Below are 27,810 nucleotides of genomic sequence, written 5' to 3'. Positions count from 1 at the left end.
ACGAGCCGAGGAGGCTGCGGGGGCCAGAGGGAGGAAGGGAGGATCCTTTAGAAAACAATCCCTTGTTTCCTCGGGCTAAATGCCAACTCCAATAACCCCGCATCCCCCCCCCCCCCCCCCCCCCACCCGTGGCGCTGCGTCAGCATTATTCTACCGGGGGTCATCGGACTTCTTCTGCCACCTGAACAAACTCCAGATGCAATTCCTGCCATTTTTTTTTTTGGGTTGTGAAATTGCACTCTAAAAATAGCCGACTTCCACCGGTCTCCCAAAACCGGCTCTTATCTGGAGAACAGTAATCCAAAAGGGCACTTTGGGGTTTTTTGGTTTCTCTCTCTCTGTCTCTATCAAAAAAACAAACAAAAAGGTGGAAAAAAGAAAACCTGAGGGGGGAGTTTTTTTTTTTTCTACCCCACAACTAACAAAACATTACTATGGCATTAAAAAAGGACGGACCATTGACCCCCACTCTCTTTCCCACTGGATAAAACTCCCAGTTGGCTGATAAATAGGTGTGAAGGGCTTCTGTTTCGGTGCCCGAGGCATAAACATTTGGTTTTATTACAGACCAAGTTAAGTCACGCTGGATTTAATTTTTGGATGAGTTGCTTTTTCTTGTTTATTCCCAACGTCGAAAACTGCAGCGCAAAGAAGAAAACCTGTGTGTCTGAAACACACTCGTATATAAAATTAAACACAGACACACGCTGGTAGTAAATTATGAATTATACAATCATCTTTCTAAACTCTGAAGCCGTTAGTAAAGTCTGACGCCATGAATGAATCATTATTCATCCGTCTGACCTTTATTAATAACGCCTGAGATATCGCCCCCATTATGGTTTGCGTTTGCCGTCATAATGGATCAATAGTTTGCTAAATACTGGCAGACGTGCGTCTTGTCAGCCGCTCTTCCTCTGCAGACCTTCCTGCTCCTCTCCGTCTAGTCTTCATCAAAAGGCGATCACCACAAAGCTCCTCTGCGTCCAACGATCAGCGTATTTCAACTTTAACTTTTTTTTTTTTTTTTTTTTAACTTTTTCTTCCATCTTTTGCCTTTTTTTTCCTAAAACATTTTTCAACCTATTTTTTTTTTTTTTTTATTTCGACCTAATATTTTTTAAAGTTGTTGCCCATGACATTTTTGAACATATTTCCCTTGTTTTTCAAAAGATATTTTTTATGCAGACATTTGTTAGTGTATTCAAATGATTTTGTTTGCTCAATGTCCAGACAAAACTGTATCGGCCATTTTGAAATTCAATAAAGAAAAAAAAAATCTTGTGAAAACTATGGAATTTACGTGCGGTTGTCTTAAACTACTTGACCATCTCAGAGCCAGTAAACCCTGGTCAAGGCCTAGGGCGTCACTAGCTTCACGCTATTGGTGTCAAGTATCCCACATCCCATAAAACCAAACACTCCAGCCATCCGCAGCGTGTTTTTATTCACCAGGCCATTAAAAGCCCACCGGAGCAGAGTCAGAAGAGATCGTGCCGCCATCGAGAGCGAGGGTCGACAGTCTGTGCAACCAGGAGGCTTCATGGCGAGGACCATATTAAATATGTCTGCCACTCACACCATCTGGAAAATAACGGCAGAATAAGAGCCGCCGTGCAGGGAGAGGAGAGGAGAAGATGCAGAGGTCTGACATCCACTGCCTCACACTTCATTTTTATTACTTCGTAGGAGCTTCAGAAACGTTTCCAAAAAGGCATCGTGACTGGAGACCAAATGACGGCAGGTGAACTTGCAGGACCGAACCCCCCATGGTTTGTTTCTCTGTCCATTTATAGGTTTTTACTACGGACACCGGTGTTCTATGTCGAGTAACTTTTGATGGAGTGATAATGTTTGATCGTCCTCGTCTAATTTATTGATCTCGTCAGGATATTTGCGGGTTTCCAATTTATTTCTATTCAGCGCGCATTTCGCTTGCCACCTGCTTTACGCTGCACCTTAATGTTGTAAATTTGTTAATTTATTCAGTTAGTTGATGGAAACAATGTTGCTCATTCATTTCATGTTTCCGGTTAATTATCAGGCAAGAACACCAAATCTTCTCTGGTTCCAGCTCCTCAAATGTGAATGGGGATGTTGTTAATTGGGTTTTTTTGGGTTCAAACAAGAAATTGGCATTACCGCAGGGAAATTGTGAAGGCCCCATTTCAATATTTGCAGATGTTTTATAAATGAGAACAACAATAAAAGTAATTGTTCTTAAGTTGCAGTCTTTAAACATAATACATAAAATATGTTGGATGAATTATCTGTGGAATTGCTAAAAAATGAAGTACGGTAGTATTAAGTGTGTCCAGTGAGTCCACACGCGATACCCGGGCCACGGGGTACATGGTCCTAATTAAGGTGGTTAATCACACCCGTGATCGCACGTTGAACCGGCCGCTGGGAACAGGGCCTGAAGTTTGGAGGAATAAAATTAAAGTAGATAACAAACATCTGAGAGCTCCAGGCGAGCCGCTTCACCTTTGCTGAAGTCCTTGGGGTCGAGTGACAGGCTGTATCCAGGCAACGTCTCCAGCAGCAGCTTGTAGCAGGCCCTCCAGCCGGGCTCCGGGATGGTGGGGGCCACGCACTGCATGGCCGCCACGCGCTTGAAAAAGGCCGACTTGCGATGAAAGCCGATGAGCTGGTAGAGCTCGGACAGGATGCTGTAGCGTTGGATCTTCTCCTCTTCAGAGAGCTACGGTCACGGAGGCAACGTTAAGGGTCCACGTTTAGTGTAGATGTCCTCAAATGTAACGGCGTGCATTTCGTCACACACACACATGTAGGAAGGATTATTATATGGGCATTGTCATAGATTTGAAAAACACATCGGTAACAAATTGTTATTCAAAGCAGAGTATTTTTCTATCTCACTTCCAACATCCCTCGTGGAGATCTTTGACCATCCAAATATAAATATTGGGCTGTGACATCTCACCTTGAAGGACTACAAAGAAGACTTTTAGCTGCACAGGTATGCCAAATGGCTTCAGGCCTTAAACCAAAGGTTATAAAATGATATTCCAGAGGAATCCATATTCAGAAGCAGAGACAGAAAGGCTGAACCACTGAACTCAGTGGATAGGCTTGAAAAGTCTTAATTGGCTGAACAGGTCACTTAAGATACAAGACAAAATTAAATGTAACCTTCAGGTCCTAACGATTGAACAAGAATGCTTTTTTTGCCCCCCCCCATGTTGATGGAAGATGGTCAGACGGCGTACCTGTCCCAGGTTGATGTAGACGGCGTTCTGCAGGAACTCAGAGGCCTCCCTCGCCCTCTTCTGAATGGCCAGCACCCGGACCGCCTTCACACAGGCCTCCAGCTCGATCACGCCTGCGTTCTTGTACTGCGGGAGATAAGGGGAGGGTGCGCGGGGGGGTTGATGAGGGTCGAATTTCTGACCAGCCTCATAAATCCGAAGGATCACCCGTCACGGCCCATGTGGAATAACTCTGATCCCCTGTTGCTCCCTTTATAAAAGGATTTCAACTCGTCCCAACTCGTTGGTGCTTCAATAGAAAAGAAGAAGGAGCTGCTGCCACTGGCGGGGTTTCACATTCTCAGAGAACGTGTGAACTTTTGTGTTTTTTTTTTATCTCTCTGTCCCTCAATTTCCCTCCACTTCCACCCTAATTGTGTCCCTATTAAAATTCAATTAAAGTCTGAACGGCTACGTGTTGAGATGTAATTTAATTCAGAATGAGCTAGTTACAGGTATAAGGGCTGAGGGAAGTCAGTGCAAAAGGCAATTATAATAATGAAGATAAAGCACTGGGTTGCTTGAGAATAGTTTAGTAGCATAATGATCCTATTCAGCTCGCCCCGAAGCATTCGGGTTACTTTTATAATCTTCTTTGTCGCTGTGCGCACACACAGTGGTCAAAAAGGAGGCTACATACGTATTATTCCATTGCAGTCTGTCCATCCCGGGAGAGGGATCCCTCCTCTGACGTTCTCACTAAGGTTTCTTCCCTTTTTTCCCCATTGAAGGGTTTTTTCATATTTTGGGGAGTTTTTCCTGTGCCAATGTGAGGGTTTCGGGACAGAGGATGTTGCATGTGTACAGACTGTAAAGCCCTCTGAGGCAAATTTCTAATTTGCGATTTTGGGCTATACAAAATAAAATGAATTGAATTGAATTATTCCACCTACTGGTACATTATTCATGTGGTATTCGCTGTCAAAAACTGCTTCTTTTTACTGCCAAGGAAGTTTTTTAGTTTCCAGCGATTACACGAGCTCTCGTGCGTGTTGGTGAGTCCTCATAAACAGCTGCAGTCAGCAGCAAACCTGATCAAACGCTGCCCCCTGGTGAACCTTTGTTGCAGGGGTGGGGGGAGTGGGGGGGGGGGGTTTATTAAATCCCGGCAGTATATGAGAACAAACCCCTGTCATACAGTTATGTCAATTAATAGGCTGTGAAGACCAAGCAACAGGAGAGAACCTGCCGTGAGATATTAATCAATAAACGAAGGGTAAAACAAACCACAGCCATCAGGAAGCTCACTATACAGGTTTTTTTTAAATGATTACATTTGATTGACCATTTAGCTAAAAAGCTGAACTTTTGACGAAAGGGTCAAAGGTCACCTTACCTTCCCATAGTAGGAGATGGCCTCTTTGTATTTCTCGATGATGTCCTCGGGGCTCAGGCAGTTCTTGGCTCTTCCGATCTCAGTGCTGGTGTCCGCACTGATGCCGCTGGCTGTGAGGGCCCCTGCGCTCACAAAGAGGACGGGACGCGGTTAGACTCATGAGGGACGCCGGGGGGGGGGGGGGGGGGGGGGGGTGACCGTCCACCAGCACAAAAGAAAATGAAACGAGAAGGAGGGGAAACTTAAATCCACCACATGCACTTTATGAGTTTGTACAAACAAAATAAGACACGCAAGATTCAAAACTGTCAACATATCTGAGCAGATTACAACTGGCGACGCTGAATGAAACTCCGCTAAAAAGCATCATTACACATCGTGAACATTCGGAGGCCTCTCAGACGGGATCGCCGTGGCCCTCGTTGCAAAAGCGTCCCTGGCGGAGTTTAAACTCACACCCCGAAACCTTTCAAAAAGGGAAGAATTGACAGAAAAAAAGCTGCATATCTTAACTAAATGGCATTAGAATACAAATAGAGGGCGCATCGCCTGGCCAACGCGTCCATGGCAACGCCGTGGTGCCGTCGCCACGACAATCGTGTGACTAACGAGACGCTGCGTTGACCAAATTACTCGCGTGACGTGACAGAGAGAAAGCACTTGAGTCAATTATTGCACCGAGGTAAATAAAGTATTTCTTAATCACTGAGCTGATGAAGTAACAGAACATTTTTAGTTTATGAAAGGGAGAGGTTAAGCAACAGCTTATCAGTAATAGGCAGGAAATTAAAGTACGGTACGCAGCGGTGACGAGCCGCCACCTGCTGGTGCTGAAGGACATGAGACCATGTGATCAAAGCCCAATGTGCTCAGAGTAATGTGGTCTTTGTCTAATAATCACGAGAACGATGTGAGTGGTTATATAAATAAAAAATAGAAGCTACCAAGACTTGGTGTGATGCTGAACACAAAGAGATAATGTAAGATGAAAAATGAATCAAACACAGGGCGAATGGGACCAAAGCAATAAGGCAGATTGTTGTCTACAAGAGCTACGTTGCTTAAACATTCCATACCTGGGTCAATGAGAACCTCCTGAGCTCCTACAGATAGAGAGAAAGAATGCAGATTCACTCCAAGGCGCAATGTTAGCAGTGTTAGCCCCAACAACGTCCCTACTGGCTGCAGCCGCTCTCCTGGGAAGTGTCACTGGTCAGGAAAGGTTTTATTTTGTATTGGTTTTATTGGGAGGAGAAGAGCACAAACCCGTGTACGGCTGTGCGTAATCAAGTGCAGGCATATAAAGTTGTAGAAATAATCATAATGATAATAAATCTCTTTTTACCATTTTACCTTCCTGTCAGAGCGCCCTTTTTCATCGATGCCCTCTTCAAAGCCACCAGACTCCATTATCAAAAACGTCATTTAATACAGCAGCACACAGGAGCAGGATTGATTGATTGATTGATCACATGTAGAAGCGGAGCGCAATTAAACAATAATTATTTTCACTACATTAATCAACAATGTAATAAATAAAAAATGCTCACATCATAAAAGCAGCTCTTACTCATGGCTTATGTTCTGTGGTGGGGCACGATGCTCCACCGAGTGTGCGGCTACACAATATTGCTGTGTGTTAATAGCGTGTTAATAACAGCGTAAAAACATCCAACTACGCCACTTTCTAAGAATGCACATTGTGCACAAACGAAGCAGCTGAGCGAAGCTGAGCCGCCAGTTCTCACACACACACACACCGGTGGTACTACTGTCCAAACCACGGATTCAGGTCGCGGAGGGGTGTGCTCACCTGGTCTGTGGCGCTTGCCTGCGTCGGCCGGCTGCGAGACGCTGGGCTTCCGTCTCGCCGCCCTCCCCGCGGTGCCCCCGGGGTAGTGGAAGATAACGGAGGCCGAGCACAGGCCCTCCAGAGCAGCTGCAGACGACAGAAGAGCAACGTTCCCAGCTGCACGGTTTGATTGTTTCTTTTCGTAGATCTTCCCAAGAGCCTAAAGTTCTAAAACTTTACAAAGCTGATATTATCAGACATTTTGAGGTGATCCCATTGCGTATTTGGTGACAATGACAAGTATATTTTTCATACTTAAAATCTAAAATGTTTAGTCACAATTTCATGAATAATGAAATTTCATGGATGCTTTTGTTTTGGAGTAAAAACCAAATAAAGATATATATATACTGAATGATAATTATTGACGTCGAAAGTGCAGCACCCGCTGAAACACACTATAAAGTCCTTCCTGTCCTTGTAAATCGGATCGCATGGAAATAAGCACGACTTACCGCCGAGCCAGAGGAAGTCATTCACACCCCTGAGCAGCTCCACAGCCATGTGATAGTGGACCAGGGCGTCCTGCAGCATGCCCGCCTGGAGACACAAGTCCCCGACGTGCTTCCTCATCCGCCCCTGGCAACGCTTTTTATAATGCCTGAGAGAACGCGGCAAGTAAAAAAACATGTTCAGACAACAACAGGGTCGATGGCGCTGCTCAGAATAAAATAGATGTGTTGGGCTTTTGAATTGATTTCTGTTGATTCATTTAATAAATATAATACTTTTTTTTTTCAAAACAACTCTGACTTGCTGTTATTGTCCTGTTGTATGTCAGCAGGGAGCCAGGAGAGGGACACTCAAGTGAATCCTACCAGTCAGCCACAGAAGGAGAAGTGTAAAGTGGGGGAGCAACAAGCAAAAGGGGAGCAACAACAGGAAGGAAGGAGCGGGAGCTGACCTACGACCCCAGCGGGGTCTCAGTGGGGAGCGGCTGTACCGGGATACGAGGGGGGACAAGTAGTTGGTGCGGAGGGGGGCAGCACATGAAGACAATAAGCCACGGCCCACAGCAAGGGGGGGGCGGAAAGGTGGGGACTTATTAAGAGCCAAAAGCACAGAAAAACAATGGTATGGTCCTTTAACTTCCCTTTGAATTAAATTAAAAGACTGATCAAATGAATTGCACCTTACTCTGACAATCAGAAACATAATTGGTTTCATACTAATAAATATACCAATGTGACGTTTGTATATACTAACTAGAGCACTGAAGTGTAACATCCCCCCACCTCCCCTAAGATCAGGCCTCACTCATCATATGGTGGGTTTAGTTAGAAATGAACAACCTGCGGAGCAGCGATGGCTTTGGCTTGGAGTCGTGGGCAAATACACAACAGCACTGAAGTTAAAGCTGATGGGATCGTTATGCGTTCACTAACATCTCACCTTTTCACACCCAACAATAAACTCACAGGACAGTATGAGAGAAAAAAGAGAAATAAGACGTAAACCAAGGTAAACAAATGAAAATGAATACAGTGAAAATAATAAAAGACAGACTTTTAAGAAGAGCAGGCAAAGGCTGATATGAAGCGACCCAGAAAAAACACACACACACACACTTACTGCTTGCAAATAATGCTGTAAAATCACATTAACTGGTTGCAGAGATCATTCAAATTGCTGTTTTAAAAAAAAAATGTTCTTTCAAACCAGGATTGTGGGTGCGGACAACACATCACCACTCACCTGCTATCCGTGTCCAAACCCACAAAGTCCTTCTTCTCAAAGGGCACACACAGCAGTGGGATCTTGTCGCCGGACTTGTCGGTGGCCCTGTCGAGCCGCTTGGACTCCAGAACGATGAAAATGGACTCCACAAAGTCATCCACGCGCTTCTCCACGTCGGGGCAGTCCTCAAAGTCGGGGTAGAAGGCCACGTCGGTCCGCTGCTGCTCCGCGACGTCCCCCCGCAGCCCGAACACCAGCAGGCGGGAATCGTACAGCGTGGAGCTGTAGACCTCCTTCTGGCCGTGGAAGCGCTCCGCGGTCTGGGGCCACTCTTTGGCCGAGGCGCAGGTGGTGATGGAGATGAGGCCCACCACCTTGCGGTGCGTCTGGAAGTCTCCCCAGTCGTTGTTTTCGGGGAGGTAGTGGTGGCGGTAGCGGATGTAGAGGAGGCGCTGCGAGTCCCTGGTGCTCACCTGGCTGACGCTGGCGATTCGCTTGTAGATCTTGAAGAACTGTTCCTCGGGTACAATGCCGACCGGCTGGACCACCACCAGGACCGTCTGGTGGTCCTCGGCGCACTGCATGTAGTCCGGCACGCTCATCCTCGCATGTGGCTTCACGGGGCACAGGAACAAAAACATGAATGGAGATGGATCATGTAGGAGCCATATTCATTTGGTATTATTTAATTTAATTTTGCTCTGTGCCACTAGGGGGCTGTATGTGCTTTGTGGCTCAGCTGACCTCGGATCAGCCCAGGTAGGCCATTTAACCTGCAGGAATCCCAGACACAGGTGTTGCTAATTTGGGAAGCAAACAGTTTTCGACTGTGCCCGTGTGCGTGTGTGCCTTTGTGTTGAGCAATGCGGTTTGTTATTTTGGGGTAAATGTATTATGAGCAAAGTTTGCCGCTATATAAAATTGCATGTAAAATAAACATACAAATTAATTGGAACAACCAAAGAACTCTCCGTTTTTGCTGTGTACGAGCGCACCGGGCGCACGTCTAAACCTATCCGCCTTATTAGTAACCAGTACTAGACTTCGTTTAGGACTTCGTCAGTACAGATCAGATTATCACAGTGACGAAAAATAATTTAACGCTTCATACAAAGTAGAAAAAGGACTTCATCAAAACTGTCCTGGAGCCCAAGTCCTCCAGAAGAAACAGGAGAGAGGAGGCGGTTTCTGGTATGGTTTAAATAAAATATTTAATACAGTCGAGGAACATTTCTTTTATTTCCATTGTGTTCGCTGGGAGGAAGACGTTTATGGGTCAATATTTCAAAATCCAGGCCTTTAACAGCACAATTAGAGAAGGTGAGGACGTTATTTTTGGTTTGCTGGTTGGCTCGAAAAACTTCTCACTTGAAAAAAAGAATAATATATCATGCGAAGAAACACATACAATAATTTATAAACGCAAGTTGTTCCGCTTGTACCACTCAACTACCTATTGATGACATTTTCACCTGAGGGCGACGTTCCCTTTGACGCTAGCTGCGGAGGAGGAGGAGGAGCAGTGAAGCACCTGTTTTACTCGTTATCAAGGTCAAAATGTGACAAACGCACAACACGTCGTGAAACAAAACGCCATGGCGCCATCAGCTGGGATTTCGCTAATTCTATATCGAGGGAAACACATTGTAGGGTCGTTTAGCTGACGCTATATGAACGTCTCGCAACAGTTTCGGCTAGCTTCGCTTAGCTAGCTAACAAATGAATTAGCAGAGTCACAGCATAGACTCTTATAACAATTCATTAATATGCGTGTCAGCTCGGGGGAGTTTTGTTTCAGTCGTTCACAGCAAAGGCTTTAATATTTAAAGCGTACTCACTTTATCTTGGCTGTAACCTGTCAAAATATTACAGCTTCCTCCTTGGGATAAGTTAAGTGCTCTGCATCAACTAATGCTAATCAACAGTGCAACATCCGGTGGTTATTTTCAAAGTAAAACAATCCCAGGCGTCTGTGAAGCTATAGATTTTAATAACAGTGTGCGTTATTCGATCAGTTTATTGCTGAATATCTCTATCTGCGTCACTACAATATGCATATTATAACTATGCCCCAATTGACAACATCAACAGATTTGGGGACTAGAATAACGGACGGCACAATATATTGTAAACCAAAGGGCATATCTGGGCACGTATGCAATTGTAAACCATCATACACACACTATTTTCTTTTCCAACCTTCACCAAACACGATGTGACAATTGAGTTGGCTTTTATTTTTGTATTTTGTTCATAAGAGCACACAATATGCAAATGTGGGTCCACTATGCCGCAACGTTCTTCTTTTAGTTTGAAATCAGGATCAAGGTTTCCGGTTGTGTCTCTTCTTCTTCAAAAGTAGGAGTCTCATATGGCACATGAGCACCTCCCAAAGGACAAATCAGGAATTCCATTTGAGCAAACCATTGACTAACATTATTCTTCAAATGTATTAATTCCTAATTTCCAATTTTTGATAAAATATTGAATAAATCATACAGATCATTTGAATAAACTCATATTTGCCCATTTTATTCATCTAGATGGTATCCATTCAAACTTAAGCCAACAAACTTGATCAGTTTGAACCAACCTGGCATGTTTTATTGTGTGAACGATAAGGTACGCATGGAATAGTTAAGTGTGACGCATGCATGCATGCGTGATGCCATTAATGTCCTGACAGTCCTGACAATGTCCTTCATGTGACTTTTTTGGCAGTCAGAATATTCCACTGACAAATTACAAACTCACTATCTTGCGAGTTTGCAAATGTCCACACACTAACTTGAAAAATTCTACACATAAAAAAGGCAATTGACAGAATTGACTAATTTTAATTAGTTTAATTTTCATCATGTTGTATCAGAAGTTCACACTTTTTCTGATTAAAAGTGCCAAGACTAAGAAATAATAAAAACAGGCAGACATGTAGATTCAACTCGATTTAGTTCATTTTTTATCACCCATATCTTTTATTTCTCCACAATCTTCTTGGAAGACATCAGCGTTTTAGTCCCTATTTTTCTTTTTTTTTGGCCAAGAGGAATTGGTCCAAAAGCAAAAGCTCAGACACAGAGAAGAGAGAGCGAGTGGGAGAGAGAGAAAGAGAAGGGATGGAATGTCATGATTCATAGTGAATATACATCAATAACAGACAAACACTTCAACCATTGACTTACAAAACACTGCACAAATAAATTGTGTGAAGGCTGTCTCTCTACCGGCGGGGGGGGGGGGGGGGGGGTTGGACAGATATTACGAGCCAGAGAGGGACCCGTGTAGAAAGAAAACGAAAATCACAAGTTACCCCAAACAAACATGTGGCGAGTGCTCCCTAAGGCTTGTAAGACTGAGTTGGATCAACTTAACATTCACATTTTCAGGGCCTGTGAAACTAAAACACTGAATAAACAGGACGAAATGACGAGCTAAGTGGTTGAAAGCTGGAAGATCCACTTTTCGGGCTCATCGTGCAATCCATATGAATGATGGTGATAAGGAGCACCCTCCTTAAGGGGTCATTGAATACGTGGAAGGTGAGTGCTAATACTAAGGTGATATGCACCAGCATCACAGATGATAATATTTATATATTGGCACCGAATGTGTTCATCCTGCTCCACTGGGTGATGGACTCTCGCAGTCAACTACTGAAATGTTCAACTTGATTACCAAGCTTTTAAATGACTTTGCCCCATTGGTGGCCATTGTCCCAAATCTCAGGAGGGTTTGGTTCCAACAGTAAAACGATCAGCTATTATTTTAGTTGGTTGCGATGTGCAGCGCTCACCACTAGATGTCCCCGAATCCTTTAAGGCAACAGTGTGCACAATTTATGAATTCATCGTCCTGAATATTATTATTCACACACACTGTTGTTTCTGGCAAAGTGTACCAACACCTTCAGGTGGAAGCCGGTTCCTGTGTCCTCAATACTGTTAAGAAATGGGTGATTTAACTTTGTAGATAAGGTTTCTTTGATCTGCTTTTACCTTTGTTGTATAATTTACCCGTAAAGGTAAATTTGGATTGTTTCACCGCTGGTCTCGCTGAAGCCAGCTGCTCAAAAGGGGTCAAACGCTCATTGGAGCGGTTTCGAGGGGCCACAAGTCAAAACGTGGATTTATTTTAAGTCAGTTTGTTTCCACTTCAGAACCAAACCATTCCTCAAATATTGCATGGAGTGACCAATGGACCCAAAACACGAAAAGCTGTCCACGCCCCCCCCCCCAAAAAAGAGGCATCCTTCAGTAGCCTCATGATTAAATGGGTTTGAGGACGTTGCAGTCCTTGCTACGTCCCAGAGCATTTGCATCTGTGTGAAGCAAAAAGAACAGCGTGCGGCCATGTACGACGGCTACAGAAAAAGACGACAAAAGTAGGTAAGACTGAGGTGATGTGTGTTTGGTCTGCAGGGGATCAGGAGGATTCTGGGACCAACGCCGTCATCCAGGGGATTAGTTTGAACTACGGCATTCGTGTGGCCGCGGCCAAGATTATTGAAACCTAATTACTGCAAGTTTATTTACCCCAGTGATTCCTAGTGGACTCGCAGCACACTGTAACACCAGACTCTCAGACGAGGAAAACGGTCAAGAAGGAACGAACAGGTGAAAAAAAAAAAAAAAAAAGATTAAGACTGAGTGAAATGGTGCTCGACGGGGGAATGTGTGTCTTCTGATTAGTTCGATATTTGGCATTCTTGGTTATGGCATTGAAAGTGAGTGTATACTGCCGGTGGTGCGGAAAGAGACTGCATGAAGGGCCCCAAATCAGGGGGACACAGGGTGTGGAGGGGAAACGGGGGCCGAGACGTGAGAGCCGCGCCCCTCACGCCAGCTTCAGAAATTGGTCCACGGTATCCGCTTCCACAGCCTCAGACAACATGTCGTAGTCCTGAGGAGAGGGAGAGTGTCAGTCAACATGACCCCGGGGGGGCGGGCATGGGTTCACATCGTTGCTGCTTAATTGTGTGCTGTCCTCACCCCACAGTACTGGTCCTCGTTGAAGAGCTGGGGAGGGACTGCAGTGGGGTTCCCTGCTTTGCTCCTCATTTCGTCACACACCTCCCGGCCCACGGAGATGTCGATGAGCTCGTACTGGATGCTTTTACTTTCAAGGATTCGCATCACTTCTGCCTGTTGAGACTTCACCTGGGGGAGAAAAAAAAAAAGGAATGTACTCCAGGTCAGCATACCCACTGGAAAGCAGCCCCTGAGCATCTCATCCGCATGTGGTGACATCTCTTATCACACACCCCCGCTTTTATTTTATTGAATTACCAAAAAATGCGGTAAACAATCAACTAAAGGAGGTAGTTTTTGCGGCCGTGCCTGTAGAACGCAGTGGCTTTATCTGGCTCCTAGTTGATGATTAATAGACCACAAGGAAGCTCTGCTCCGGTCCGAATCAGGAAGTTGGGCAGGGTTTTTTTTTTTCTTCCGTAAAGTGACCACACCCAAACAACCCGAAAACAGACAAGCTGCCATTTAGTTGGCCATGTCCTCCAGCTGAAAATGGCACTTGCCTTTAAAAGAGCGTCATAGCAGTTATCAGAGTGTACTAATGCCAACTTGCCAGGAGTGAAAACCCCTTCGTGAGCTCATATTAAACAATGCAGAGAGTGAAATGCTTCGATTGGATCAAACAATGAGGACAGTTGCTTTGTAGTCTTCAACAGTACGTTACCTGGCCCCATCGCTGCACAGGAGAGGGTTAAACCTCACTGAACTTTTCCACAACATGATGAATTCCTGACAGCTAATTGGTACCAGATGTTCGGCCGGGGGGGGGGGGGGGGGAGGGAAGGATTCCCACAACATGTGTTTAACAATGTTTATCGACGCCTGGATGGCAACTCGTTGTAATCGATGAACACCAAAGTACAGGAACTGAAACAGGAAGATCGAGGAAGGGCGCAACCTGCACAAGAGGAAACCCATGAAACAAGTGTTCGGTGCGGGCAACGGATTCGGAAACCTACGCGTGTTCACCTCTACTTATCTAACGCTGGATGCAGTGATGATTATAACCTTACAATTACGGATTTTCACACAACGTTTGGCGAACACTTCTCGGTACAGGAAGCGGACTCGCATCACAAGTTACGAACCGCAATGGCACCGAGCTGGTCCTGTTGTTTTAGTGGCAGCAGTCGGAACCCCGTGCCTTTAGAGACGTTTCCCGTGAAGAAAAAAAAACAACGCTGACGTTACAGTGACCACAGACGGGCCCCGCCGCACCGTTAGCCCCCAGGAAGCTAGCTAGCTAGCTAACTACCTAACGGGCTGCCGTTAGCGGACAGCGCGCGGGGTGTGTCCGTCAGCCCGCTGCCGCCCGCGGCTTCGAACACACACACAAACGCGGCGTTACGTTCGGTCGACCTGCGGCCACTGGACTCACCGTGCGGGAGGCGGTGACGGTTGTGTAGTACAGTTTGATTCCCATCGCTGCAGGTCTTTCCGCTGCTTCGGTGTATCTGCCTGCGAGAGTGGATTCTCTCTCTCTCTCTCTCTCTCTCTCTCTCTCTCTCTCTCTCTCTCTCTCGCTCGCTCGCTCGACGTCGTCAATTAGACAGTGACGGAAGTCTATCGGTGTTTTCAAAATAAAAGACACGAATTTTCTCAGAAAACAGGAACCAAGTATAAAGTTGGGTGTATTGTGTCTTTTTGTTAACGGTATACATTCATGTGTATGGCTTTGTGGTGGCCCCTCTGTAGAGTACAAGTTATTGGTGTATGATTAGTCACTGTTTCACCCCTTATGCTTTATAAAGTTAGGCGAAAGCTAATGTCAGATTTTAGCAGTCTAATGTAGGCTAACAAAGTCGGTAACTGTCTAAAGTGACAGTGTCTTTTCATACAAATTAAAAGCCCAAATTGATTCAACTAACCAGGACAAGTCTCTGAGCAATGTGAGCCTATCCTTCTTCCCTCTTCCATGCGCAGAACAGTATTGTATTACGTGCATTCGGGCATTCTGTGTAGTCATGAGGGGAAACACAAATCAATTTATGAACATCATCTACACAGTAATAGCTCAATAATGACAATCTAGACTTTAAATGGGGGACCCTCATCAAGCCACGGCGCAAGGACCAGACTTAGTAAATAAGGAAGCGCCTATAGGTCGATATTGTGCTTTGGAACTAAATTCCCAAAGCACATCACATTTCAAATGAAAGAATGACTTTCAATCTGACGTTTCAATGGAAGTTTTATATTGGAGAGAACGACAGGAAATGGTCGTTTGTGTTGCGGTCCACTTGACTAGTCTCCCTCCAGTTTGAGGATTATTGGCTGCTCATTTAAAGACAAAGCAAATCATACTGAACTACACTACTAGATCAAACTAACATATTTATAGCAAGAACTGGGAGGCTTATGAATTTAACTTATTATAGCCTTTTTTCCCCCCACCTTTTCTTTCTCTGACACATCTTTGATTTTCCACCTTCTTATTTTTGTACTTTTGCTACTTTACATTTATGAATCATCAAAACCTCATGTGACGCATCAACAAACAAAAAGACAGAGTGGCAGTTTTAAAATGTTTATTAAAAAATAAAATAGAAAAAAATATATTTACATAAAAATGTCAAAAAAAAAAGAAAAAAAACACAAGCTGTGCAGTGGCTCCCTCTGTCACCAGTAGCTCTGTGTCCATTCAGAGGGCCACTGCTCATGAATCAGCCAGCACAGCCAGTTTAAAATCCCTCATCTTGTGTCAATGAGAAGGGGGGGGTAGGGGGATATTACATAGCAGTAACGTGTACATCAGAAATGTCAGCGGCCCCGGCTCCATTCACACCACATCTGGAGACGTGAAGGAGGCGAGCCGCATTGAACCGCTGAGATTTCAACCCATACAGACTCAATTTATGATGCTGCATGTCAAATCTTTTTGTCCTTTTTTTTTTATTTTTCCGCTGTGGAGATGCAGGCAACACTGACACACCCCCTCCCCCCCCCCCAGACAACACCCTGCCATCACCCATTTCATCGGTTCAGCCCGTCACTGCTGGTTGTAAATTGCTTTGAAATAAAGCAGACGTGGCTGTCGAGGATGCAGCTTGAAGCTACATCCTCGTGATCCAATTAATAAAATCTGGTCTGGGATTGGAAGGGAGCATTTCATGCGCCGACCCGACCACCCCCCCTCTGGACAGGGATCACGCCCCCCCCCACTGGGAATAAACCGGGTGGCCGGGCGCATCTACGAAAAGCATGTGGTGCTGATGATTTCATTTATAACTCAAACCCAGTGAAGGGTTCCAGGACGCCGGGCACAGGTTTGAGGGGGGGTGGGGTCAAAGTTGCCATGGTTTCGAAAAAAGAAACGGGGGGGGGGGGCACACAAATGGTGTAAGAGCACTGAACATACAGAAAAAGAATGGCCGCTGAACCCTCCTCTTCTCTCTCGGGTGCACTTGGCTTACGAGAGGAGTTGGATTTAAAGCCGGGGGGGGGGGGGGGGAGGGGGGGTCTTTCTCGGTACTTTCTCACACACGTTTCACTAATTCACACACTACACAGACCCAGAAGCACACCGCTGACCCACCCGTTGGTCACATCAGGACCTTCAATCAAATACAGGGGGGTGAGGGGGGGGGGGGACTTCACATGAGTGGGCTCTTAAGCCAGTAAACATTACTCCAGACCCACAAGCAGGGTTTTGTCATTTCGAGGGAGGAAAAAGAATTGAAATGAAATAAAAGCAGAGATGTCAAGAGGAGAGTCAAGACAATAATTTGAATAATCCACTTGCATAGTAATAGTGTGTTCAGGGCGAGTCGAGGGCCCCCCACACAACACACACACACGCACACGCACACACACACACACCAAGTAAACACAAAGGAAGGCATTGCAAACAACTGGCGGAAGTACCTGGCAGTCAAATATACACAAGATTCCTAAATGGAATCAAAATATAAGTTCCCTTTCTTGAGGGTCCCCGGTTCAGGGAGACCACCTCTCTCTCCCTCCCCCTCCCCCTCTCCCCCTCCCTCCCTCTGAGGAGAAAACCGTATGGATGAACATCGTAGTGTTGATCTGCAGTGATTTACACAGGCGCGCCCCTCGACTGGAGGGGCTCGAGAGGACTTCTGGGGCTCTTTCTCCGGCCCGTCACTCCATTCTTGATCTTAGATGTCCAGTTAGGACAGCTGTTGCCTTCTCGGTCCCAACCCGCCGACAACACGTGACAGAAAGAGACGGCCGCGAAAAGACACGAGCGTGTACGTTTAAGAGGACTTGGGGGCCAGAACTCTTCGTAGTCAGGAAGCTCTTCTCTATATATAAAAAAAAATTAAAAAATCACTTGTAGTGGAGAGGAAGCTGGCCCAAACCGGCCCGGATACGGCAACAAGGACGGTCCCACTGGGGACAGACGCACAGACCGGGAGGAGGCGCTGCTGAGGCGCCACCCGCTCAGGGGCGCCCTCTTCTGGCTCAAGAGGGGATCACATCCTCAACTCGGGTTTCTCACCATTTCCCAGGGTGCCGTTTCTACCCTTCCACTTCCCTCTGGACAGAGGAACAAAACTCTCACGAGGAATTCTCCGTCAACGTCCAACATTTTTCACAAGGGAGGGGGGGGGCGATGAAGACAAGTGGAAGGATATGAAGTTAAGAGCTCGGTGTCCTCCTCTGGTGCCGCTTTATCCAACGGAACAACTTGAGACGGAACGAGAGGGAAGGGATCGGGGTCTTTGAACTCGGGTCTGACTCGACCTGGCGACAGGCAGGCGCGCACACACACACACACACACACACGCGCACACCTGCCTGGTGAAAGGTTTCGGAAACAATTTAAAACTACAAAAATAAAACAACTGTATAAAAATGCCTTATGCCTTACATATACACACACACACACACACACACACACACACACACACACACACACACACACACACACACAATTAAATAAGCATTTACCTTAGCTTAAAAAAGAAAAATAACATTATTGCACAAATGAAAAAAAAAAATGTTTTGTTCTTAAGTGTATAAACTGTAAAAAAAAAAAAGTAACACTGAACCCGCAGGCAGCTTGGCTGCAACGGTCAAAACGAGGTCAAGTGTACTTGGCGATGACCTCATCACCACGTCAAACAAAAAAAGGAAACAAAATATTGAAAGTAACATAATACTGAAAATACAAAAGTGGAAGCGAACGTCATGCGGACAGGAGGGGACAGCAGGAGACAGTAGGGCGAAGACGCAGACCTGGGTCTGGAGGGGAGGGGGGGGGGGGGTGGAGCTCCACGTCCCAGAGTGGACCTCTGTGGGTCTGCCTGTCCATCCTCCCCGGGCTGCTGCAGCCCGAGGGGCGGGGCGACTACCTGCTGAGGCTGACCGGGAGGCTGTCCCTCTTTCTGCGGCGCCAGGTGTTGCGGTGGTACTGCGTGTGACTGTGTGTGTGTCCGCGGTTCGCCAGGACGGGGTTGTTGCCCAGCGGCGGGTTGTGGAAGCCCTTCACGTTGAAATTGGCTGCGTTCTGAGGCGTGTCGGGGAGAGTAGAGAGAGAAAAATACACAAATAAACCTCCAACTTCTTCACTGAGGAGGCCCAAAAACAGCATGCAGTGTTGTCCACTCACCACTCCAATGAATGCGCCTGCAGGTGTTACTTTGATCATCGTGTGAACTAGAGAATTTTTGTACATTCATGCGTTTCCTCCAAATGTGAAGCCACTGCTAGCTTGCAGTTAGCCTAGCGGAAAGGCTGGACACACCTCGCCTGGCTTACTCCAAAAAACTCTGAATGTATAACAATTTGAAATATGCTAAAAGCAGATTATATACCAGACAAGTAACCGGTTAAAAGAGTTTTTGTTCGGGGGGAAGCATCCTGCCTTCAGTGTGTATGCTAACCTAATTTAGTTCGTCCTTCTGATTAGCTCAGAGGGCCTCTAGAACTAATAATTGGAAGATACTGGATACTGGATCGTGTCCCTGTTTCCCATAGCAACAGGTACACCCCAGATGCTGGAACATCAGGCCACCGATTGGTCACAGACTACAGATGGCTGATTCACTTTTTGCAAGTTTGAGAGAAAGAAACAAATCCCACACGTGACTGACAACGGAAGAGAAACGGAAAGAAATGGTGTGTGTGTGTGTGTGTGCATTTGCGGCATCCGGCGCCTACCTTGTGTGTGTGGCCCGAGTGGGGGCTGGGCGGAGACTGGGGGCTGGAGGGGGCGGGGGCATGAGCCCGGGCTGGGGGGGGCATTTGGAAGAAGGAAGGGAGCCCGGTCTCTATACACACCTGTCTGCCAGGTATGGAGTGCATGGCTAGACCACCGGGCAGCGAGACGCGAGCCTGGAGGACCGAAGGGACAGCAATTAACGTCAGATACAACTATTACCAAATCCCCCCCCTTATTTCTGAAGCTTTTGGGTCTGATGCCATCGATATAGTTCTCTCAACTTCACCTCAACCTGAACATCAACCACCAGCTCCTACCTGTGAGCCGGAATGCAGGAGGAGGTGGTGGTGGTGGTGGTGGTGGTGGCCTCCAATGCCGGGCTTGCAGGTGCCCAAGTTGAGGCCCGGCGGCAAAGCCAGGCCCAGGTGCGGGAAAGACGGGTACGGCGGCATGGCGGGGGGAGGAGGGACGGGACACGGCAGCGCCGAATCAGAGTCCTGGCAGAGCGACACGGGGGTGAAAAAACGGCGTACGTGAAGAGCAGGACCGAGCAGGCACGTGCACGCGATACAACAGGATGGCGTGCCGCGTTCGCTCACGTTGTCGGATCCAGACAGCGAGGACACGGAGGAGGCCGACGAGTGCTGCCGGGGGCTGGAGATGGACATGGGCGAGTCGGCGCTGTGCGGCGACGCCGAGTCCCTCTGCTGCTCCTCCGCCTCCACGCCGCCCAGCATGCAGCGCTCGGGCTGCGGCGCCGGCTCCGTGGTAGGGGAGACTGAAAGAAAGGGCAAAAGATCACATGTTCAGCAGCAGTTCGCAAATTTCACACACGTGGAATTCATTATTTATAGTGCCATTTTCTCTCTATAGGTGAACTTTTTAAAATCTTCTTTCAATAGAATTCATTGGTTTCAAGATAATGGGAGCGAGCACAATGAGAAGTCGTACCTCTGTTGTCTGATCGCGCCAGCTCCCTGCCCCCCCACTTCTTAATGATCCATTCCCGATAGTCGATAACTTCCTGGGTCAACCGGATTATCCTCCCCAAGGTGCTGCGGGGGCGGGAGAGAGAGAGAGAGAGAGAGAGAGAGAGAGCGAGGTTAGCAGGGGAGAGCCACTCGCGTTCGGCGTGTCCTCGGTGGAATTCAAACCTTTCAGAGTCCTTGTTGGGATAGGACCGCGCGAGCGGCGACACGGCGTGACTCAGGACGGTGTAGGCGTAGTCGAACACCTGCTTGACGTGCAGGGCGCCGTAGGAGCCCCTCCCCACATCGTTACCTACGCGCAGCAGAGACAGACGCAACCAGGCAGTCGAGCACATTTTAGAGAGGACGCCGGAGAAATGAGACGCGGCGCTACAGGCGCTGTTGACGTCTAAGACGTCCACACACACACACACACACACACACCTGGGAGAAGCGGGTCCTCTATGCACAGCGTGGATGGCCGGTATCCGTTCGTCATGGCCTTCATGATCTCCTCTTTGGGAATGTACGCGCCTCCACTTTTGATGCGGATCCCAGTCTTCAAGTAGTTGAAATGGCGGCCGTACAGCTCAAAGAACTCGATCAGCAACACGCCCAGATTCTCACTGGGGTTTCTGGCGTCGATGCGAGGATGGAGCTGGGGGGGGGGGGGCGGGGGGGACTGGATCAGTATTCATTTAAAAGCACTACTGTGCTTTAGTTAAGCTGGTAGGGATGTCCCTTCTTGAAGCTGGGCGGCGTAAGTGAGAAATATTCAATCTCCTCCTGAACCTCCTCCTTTTTACGAGTATCAGTCTGCACTCATCCTTCAACAGGTGGATGCATTACAGTTGCTTTGAAGTAAAACCCCTGGTTGCCATTGCGTCTAAAAGGCGGCGGGAGGGGCACCATGGCAACAACAAGGCAAGCTATAAACTCTCCATTATTGACTTAAATCACTTTTTTTTATTATTTACTATCACTGTTTACTATGGAGTCAAAAATTGTATCACAAGGCTTGTTGTTGAATAGAAAAGCACTAAGAAAAAAATAAAAAACCTATAAAAGAAATAGGAAATGTGCTTATATGTAATAAATGAACAAATAAGCTGTGGCCTATGCCTTTGTGGAGACTGTCTGTATATTGCTCCCATCTGATACGTTTCAGCACCTGGGACAGCGCCCCAGACACCCCCAAATACACGCACGCACGCCGACCTTAGCGATGACCATCTGTGCATCTTGACGTACCTGCAGGAAGCTGATGACCATGAGGATGAGGCTGTAGGAGCTGATTCCCCCGGTGAAGACTTCGTTGAGGTCCCTCTGCAGCAGAAACTGCTTCAGCACAAAGATCAGGTAAGGCAGCACAGGGTACATCTGAAAGCAGGAGAGGCACAGATTCAGTCAAACTGGGGATTAGGGGGGACGGGGGGGGGGCGGGACGGGGGACTTGGGTCACATGAGAAGAAGTATGGATATCTGGTGAGAAGCAGAGAATCCAAAGTATTGGACTACATGCAAAGACGGCTCGGGTGTGAAGCCAAAATAAAACGTCCATTTAATTTGCCTGATTTGTCATTCAAACGGTTGGCCCCTTCTTTTAGGAGCAACTACAGTTCCTTTTAGTCAATTCAATTATGTTAATAGAGTTTTGATTCAGCAATTACCAGGAAGTCATTAAATATTCATCATGTTTATACGTGCTGTACTTTGTGACGAAGAATTTACTAGAATATTGGAGAGGAAACGCTGTGTTGTCACATTTCTGCTGTGACTCACTTTTTGATCAGGCTGCATTGTTTTATGATTAATAAAGAGAATCTGTCTTGTTCCCTTGAAGAAAATAATTTGTAAAAAAAAAAAAAAAATGTAGCTAACTGGATAAATTCAGAAGAAATCGCCTCAATGTCAGTTTTGGGTGTTCTCTTTCCAAAGAATAAAAAATCTAAACAAGCACACAATCTTAAAATTGGGCAGTGCATGAAACCCAGTTTTCCTCTCGGGGGGAGGGGGGGGGGGGTCCCTTAAGAAGTGAGCCCACGGCCTGGAGATGGACCTCTGACACACGAGGGACGAACTCCAGGGTGACTAGCTGTATCTCACCTTTACATAATCTTTAATGAAGCTTGCCGCCTTCACACCAGTCTCCACGTTGAAACTGATGTCCACCTTCACCTCGGTCTCCTGGTCCGTCAGCTTGATGATTGGCACCTGGAGGGAGAGACGTGACACGTATTGGCAAACGTTAAGTCGGGTCATCGGGTAAGGACGCGTCCACGGTGAGAGCAGGGGGGGGGTGAGGGGCTTCCATCCCAGAACCAAGTGCCAATTTAAAAAGCTCATTATCGCGCCAGGCGGCGTTGAGGTGGCTTGTAGTGGTGAGCTCACCCCACAGGACGGCAGTCAGTAACCAGACTATGTGTGACATGTTACGCCTTTGTAGCAGCTAGATAAATGTTTCGGCTTCTCACAAACAGGGGACAAAGAGGGGAATTAATGTGCAGAAGTAAACAGCGAGTAGCCGCTGAACTAGAGCCGGCTTCAGCAATGTCGTACCGAGCACCAACTGTGTGTATTTACAGGTTGACGGGACAAATCCACACACAACCAGCAGCGTGTGTCCCCTCTCGCACGAACAGATGGACGACACTAATTAAGCATCTTCCTTTCCCCCCCCCCCCCATCGTGTTTCCATGGAGACAAAAGAGCGAGCGAGCCAAAGCTTTATGCATCCTCCTGACCGTTTGAAACACGTGCTGCCAAATGTGAGGTTTGCCCGAGTTTGTCCCAATTGGTTCCCCGTTTACTGGGACCGCCGTGGTCTGCCACTTACTGTGAAGAATTGAACCTTAAAAAAGGGGGACGAGATTTCTTTTGAATTCTCTTGCGGGTTCGACGCCCACCGGTGTGGCTTCGTCATTTCGGGCCTCCTGCCCGGGTCACTCACCGTAGCCTTGTCCAGCACTTTGATGGAGAAGGGTTCGGCCACGTTGTGCTTGCGTAGAGCCTGTTCCAGCTCCTGCAGCGGGGGCCGCTCCCACTTCCCGAACACCACCAGGTCGATGTCGCTGAGGGCAAAGAGACGCATCGGGGGGGTTAAAATACACCAGGTACGCCTACACGGGGGCCGCTGTCGTCAGTGATGCGAGGGACATACCTTGTTGGGAGGTACAGCCCTGTGCTGAAGCTGCCAAATATTTGGACCTGGAGAAGCAATGACGAAGAAAATGATGATTCAACAGGGTTCAACTTTTAAACAGGAAGGAGTTGGACTTGACAGGGTGGGGGGGGCCTGAAGATCAAGGGAGTAAGTGAGTGGGCCGATCAAATGTTGTCATGTATGAAAAGACCCCAAATTAACACCGATTCTGTACAACAACTCGTGCATGGTAAATCGTTTTTTTTATATCCAGCTCAAATGTTTGAACACCGTCAAGATCCCTCCGGAGAAAGTAACCGCTGACAACATGAGCGAGCTGCCAATTTAAGGACACGGGAGTTTGGCTTTTTGTGGGCTGCAAGCGAACGCTCTCCAAAGAGGCAGCAGAGTGGAGAGTTCTTTCGCTTCCCGTCTGGTAAATACGACAAGGCTACAGAAGAGAAAAAAAAACGAGCATGGCCGGGATTAATGGGCCGACATGAAAGAGGGATGCGGGTACAAATCAGGGGCTGGATCCATTTCCCCGACTCTGGCTCAGAGGAGGACGGGCAGCCGACCAATCACCGCTGCATATGTTTTACATGATTAAGTCAAAGAGGGGGGGACGTTGCATCAACACTACTTCGCCGCACTCCTATTTGAGCACACGCCAAGTGAGTGCACTTCAACATGTAAAACGGGCAGATTGATGAAGGCACACCGACTTGAAATTACTCTTAAACAAAAAGCACTTTTAGGAACGCTGGGACTTGTTCATTTTGTAAAAAGGAAACTTTGGTTTGCATCAGGATAATGCACGTTAAACCGATGGGACATCAGCGGGTGGGAACAGTCAGAACATAGTGTTTAGATGGAGGGTAGGGAAAAGGGGGGGCGCAGAGGTACGTGTGCGTCTCTTACATCTGCAGTGGGCCACAGCTCCTTGATGATGGTCTCTATCCGGTTCACCACCTCCTTCCTCATAGCTGCTTCCTCTGGCCGAGGGGACATGAAGTTGTAGAGGTCCATCACCTCCTCGTGGAGCCTGGAAAGGGGGGGGGGGGTAAAGGTTACTCTCTCCCTGCAGTAGCGGACACGCGTCACATGGAGCCGTACATGATGTGGAGTGTTTCACTTTTCTCACTGAGAAGTTATACACAACCAACAATCACATCTTGTATTATTGGCTTACATTTTAGAATAAGATCAAAAACATCTGAAAAATAAGAACCTCGATATACTTCTTTCTTTTATCACTGTGCAGGTTGACCATCATTTCAGAGCAGTTACGCCCAAGTATCTAGTCTCAAATGAATTACTTTATGTTAGCAACTAAGAAGTAAAACGTGGAGCACAGGAAAACAAAATAACTGTGTGCAATTAGTTTTAAAAAGCTTCAAACTAAAAAAAAAATCCTTAAAGTTGACATGTGTGACAGAACCAACAAGCAGTTGTTTTTAGGCTCACATCTCATTATAGTGCAAGCTTAATACTACACTTAGCCCTATTCATAACAGAAGTCGTAACCACAGAGCGTAACATAACCACTAGGCCAGAAATAAGACCAAAGGAAGCAAAAAAGGAAGGCGTGGCAAGTCTTTATAGACGTCCCATCAGTGTCCCCGATCAAGAGACGGTTACTACAAAACACCTTTAAGGTTTGCTGAGGATATCAAACCCTCACAGAGGTGTTTTACTTTAGATACGAAGGCCCCATCAGCGACAGTCTGCCTCGAGTCTCGGGCTTCATAATTACATTGAGGGGTGCACGTAAACATTTCTGACCGGTCAGATGCCTGAAAACAGTGGAACTCTGTTAAAGCCTGTGGCCATTCATTTTTCTAGGAATGCATACCATGATGTCAGTGTAAAAAAAAAACCAACAGGGAGACTGTCACACTCAATCACAAGGGCCCTGGAGGAAACAGTCGGGCCGTGATGGGCCCAATCTTTGGTAAAAAAAAAAAAAAAAAAACTCTGTGCCAGCAAACCAGGGCGTTTACATGCCAACCAACCGCTGCTGACTGGCCTCATTCTAGTATAGGGTCAAAGGTCACATCTTCAACGAGTGTAGGACCCAGTGTCAGAGTAATCAATGGTGTTTAAAAAAAAGTTACAGTTCATGTTTATGCTACGATTTTCATAATATGAAAAAAATGCCCACCTACGCAATTATTTGCATTCTCATTGAAGGGCAAATCTCTCAGTGTGTGGGACTTCACTCAGGGCCCCTGGGGGCCAACTTCAGCGAGACGTAACAGTGCACAAGACAAAACTTGCACATGTTGCACAAAGACAAAATACCCAGAGAAAACGAAACCTTCTCCGTTCACCACATACAGGACATGCAATGGCATTGGTTCAGAATATGGACCGAGTTCTCTCAGAGTTTTGGTTGTGAAGCGAAGCATCGAGCTCCTGGAAGTGCTTTCATGACAAACAGAAAGATCCCAGATGGGTGCAACCAGCCATCACAAATATCACAAGGTCATGCAACACATCTGGGAGTTCAAAGGTCATTCCTTTTGGATGAAGGCCTCTGGCAAAGCATAATACCTACCATTATAAAATTAAAATTAAATCACAACGTATTCAGTTGTAATCCTTTTTAAACATTGTAGGCGTCATCCCTTTGCACTCATTAGAATGATTAAGAACACAAAACTAAAAATATATAACAGTCAAGCAGTACTCCGTGTTCAAATAGGTTTGTATTACTAGACCCATTGCTCCACTTTAATAAAGTGTAATGAAATATTATGAAAACTACAGAAAGATACAATTAACAAAACGTGGTATCATACTTGTATGATCAAGTAACGATAATTCTCGTGACTAAATATTGATTCTGTTTTTAAAATAGCTAACGTTGAGTTAGTTTCAATGTGGATACCAACGGAGGCAGCCGTTAGCTTAGTAAGCTAGGCTAATCAGTCAGGCTAACAGTAACAAGCGAACTAGCATATCCGGTCAACTTCTAAATAAACCCGCCGGTTGATAAAAAAATACTACGGCCGATTCTGCGATTATCTATAATGGGAAACACACACAAACAACGCGTTTATTTTTTAATCATCCTCATCAATAGTTTGTAGCAAATATGCTTTTTTTTTTAAGGGCACGGTTCAAACTTGAACACAAATCAAAGCACTTCCGGTCTCTTTACGCAACTGTCTAACGGCAGCTTCCATCGCCATCCAGCCACCGGCCTAACCCCAGATCCTAACCCCGGATCCACGGCGCTAACTGCGTGGGCAGGCGAACGGCGACATTAACGTTACGTACACATCACACTACGATACTAAACACCTTGTTATACATGTAATATAACGTTGGAAAAAAATATATAATGTCACCAACGGCTTCCCGACAATTAAAAAAAAACCGACGCCCGACCCTTCTACGCGGTGGCAGCGTTCACTCACCCGACGACCCCGGGGTTGTACTTCCTCGTCTTCCACGGCGTCCAGGTGCTCGCGTGGTTGCCGTTAGTGCAGTTGGAAAGCAGGTAATTCATCCCATAAGTGCTCGCTTTGTTGTCGCTTTTCCTGCGGCCCGGGTGGTGGTGGTGGTGGTTGTTGTGTGTGTGGTTCGCAGGTACAGGGGGCTGAGCCTGGTGGCTTTTCACGCAGAGCTGCTGGAGATTGAACGCCGTGTGCTCCTGTAGGGGACGTTGTTGGTGCTTGTGCTGGTGGTGGTGGTGGTAAAGGTTGACATTGTTGTCCACGCCGTCCCTCGCGCTCAGCTGCAGAGTGGCACCGCTCCCCGGTGCCTTCGCCGCAGTAGTCCGCTCAAGCGAGCAGCCGGGCGGGGGGCTGTCGGTCCGGGACTCCTGCGAGGAGGACGAGGACACGGAGCCCGTCTTCCGCGGGAGGCTTCTCCCCTCGGCCGGCGCCGCTGCGAAAGCGTTGTGTACATTCCCCTTGGACAGCGCGATCCCGAGCGAGGAGATCGCGGCGCCGTTCATGACGACGCGATGGCCGCCGCCGCTGCCGCTCAGGCCGGCGGTAACGTCGCCGCCGCCGACGACGACGCTCTTGCCCGACGCCACCGCGGTCGCCACATTTTTCAAAACGTCCAACGCCGCGTAACTCACGCACTGGCTGATGTTCTGGTTGTGGAGCTGGTGCTGAGCGGAGAGCGTCCGCGCTCCCTGAGAGGTCTCCCAGACGTGCATCCATAAGGCGTTCGCGGGTCCTTTCTGTTCGGGCTGAATCCAGGCTACCCTCGGATCCATTCAACTTCTTTTCTCCGGTAACCTCGACCCAACCACCCGCCCCCCCCCCCCTCTCTCCTCCTCCTCCTCCTCCTCCTCCTTCTCCACCTCCTCCCCTTCGAGCAAGTATCTAAACGACCACTGAACCAACCCGTCGTGAGCCTGGAGACTTTCAAATGTCGCTGCCGTG

General features: G+C 47.2%; 3 protein-coding genes across 4 annotated transcripts in view; all 3 read right to left on the bottom strand.

Moving 5' to 3' along the window:
• The window catches only part of trappc9 (trafficking protein particle complex subunit 9), a 78,485-nt gene extending 68,412 nt beyond the window's left edge, over positions 1-10,073 (bottom strand). Inside the window, exons 1-8 of one of the 2 annotated variants that reach the window (XM_062558493.1) lie at positions 9,976-10,073; positions 8,156-8,751; positions 6,916-7,061; positions 6,422-6,547; positions 5,685-5,711; positions 4,609-4,730; positions 3,234-3,359; positions 2,488-2,704 (exon numbers count right to left, since the gene is read on the bottom strand). In XM_062558493.1, the coding sequence (XP_062414477.1) occupies positions 2,488-2,704; positions 3,234-3,359; positions 4,609-4,730; positions 5,685-5,711; positions 6,422-6,547; positions 6,916-7,061; positions 8,156-8,739 (1,348 nt within the window). In that variant the 5' untranslated portion in view covers positions 8,740-8,751; positions 9,976-10,073. The remainder of the gene's footprint in view (positions 1-2,487; positions 2,705-3,233; positions 3,360-4,608; positions 4,731-5,684; positions 5,712-6,421; positions 6,548-6,915; positions 7,062-8,155; positions 8,752-9,975) is intronic. The other variant, XM_062558494.1, reaches the window with a different exon arrangement.
• Positions 10,074-12,753: 2,680 nt separating this feature from the next.
• Positions 12,754-14,667, bottom strand: sh3bgrl3 (SH3 domain binding glutamate-rich protein like 3). The gene is made up of 3 exons (XM_037473911.2): positions 14,543-14,667; positions 13,126-13,293; positions 12,754-13,036 (listed from the first exon to the last, which is right to left on the bottom strand). The coding sequence occupies exons 1-3, from the start codon at positions 14,585-14,587 to the stop codon at positions 12,971-12,973; spliced, it is 279 nt and encodes a 92-aa protein (XP_037329808.1). The 5' UTR covers positions 14,588-14,667; the 3' UTR covers positions 12,754-12,970.
• A 2,469-nt stretch (positions 14,668-17,136) lies between these two features.
• Positions 17,137-27,683, bottom strand: tent4a (terminal nucleotidyltransferase 4A). Its single transcript, XM_037473747.2, has 13 exons — positions 26,830-27,683; positions 24,326-24,449; positions 23,423-23,469; positions 23,213-23,333; positions 22,369-22,476; positions 21,514-21,642; positions 20,707-20,920; positions 20,449-20,575; positions 20,246-20,349; positions 19,894-20,072; positions 19,612-19,791; positions 19,294-19,467; positions 17,137-18,640 (listed from the first exon to the last, which is right to left on the bottom strand). Exons 1-13 carry the CDS (start codon positions 27,639-27,641, stop codon positions 18,482-18,484), a joined length of 2,478 nt encoding a protein of 825 aa, XP_037329644.2. The 5' UTR covers positions 27,642-27,683; the 3' UTR covers positions 17,137-18,481.
• Between the last annotated feature and the right edge of the window lie 127 nt (positions 27,684-27,810).

Source organism: Pungitius pungitius, chromosome 17 (genome assembly GCF_949316345.1).
Source record: "Pungitius pungitius chromosome 17, fPunPun2.1, whole genome shotgun sequence".
Lineage (NCBI taxonomy): Eukaryota > Metazoa > Chordata > Actinopteri > Perciformes > Gasterosteidae > Pungitius > Pungitius pungitius.
Note: the sequence above shows the minus strand (reverse complement) of the source record. Positions and strands in the feature narration are given on the sequence as shown.

Coding starts and splice junctions, on each gene's coding strand:
- sh3bgrl3 (XM_037473911.2), bottom strand. CDS start 14,587: ATGGGAATCAAACTGTACTACACAACCGTCACCGCCTCCCGCACG. Junction 13,294..14,542: donor CCGTCACCGCCTCCCGCACG/GTGAGTCCAGTG, acceptor TTTCTCCCCCAG/GTGAAGTCTCAACAGGCAGA. Junction 13,037..13,125: donor ACGAGGACCAGTACTGTGGG/GTGAGGACAGCA, acceptor CCCTCTCCTCAG/GACTACGACATGTTGTCTGA.
- tent4a (XM_037473747.2), bottom strand. CDS start 27,641: ATGGATCCGAGGGTAGCCTGGATTCAGCCCGAACAGAAAGGACCCGCG. Junction 24,450..26,829: donor TACAACCCCGGGGTCGTCGG/GTGAGTGAACGC, acceptor CCCCCTTTCCAG/GCTCCACGAGGAGGTGATGG. Junction 23,470..24,325: donor AGCTGTGGCCCACTGCAGAT/GTAAGAGACGCA, acceptor TTGCTTCTCCAG/GTCCAAATATTTGGCAGCTT.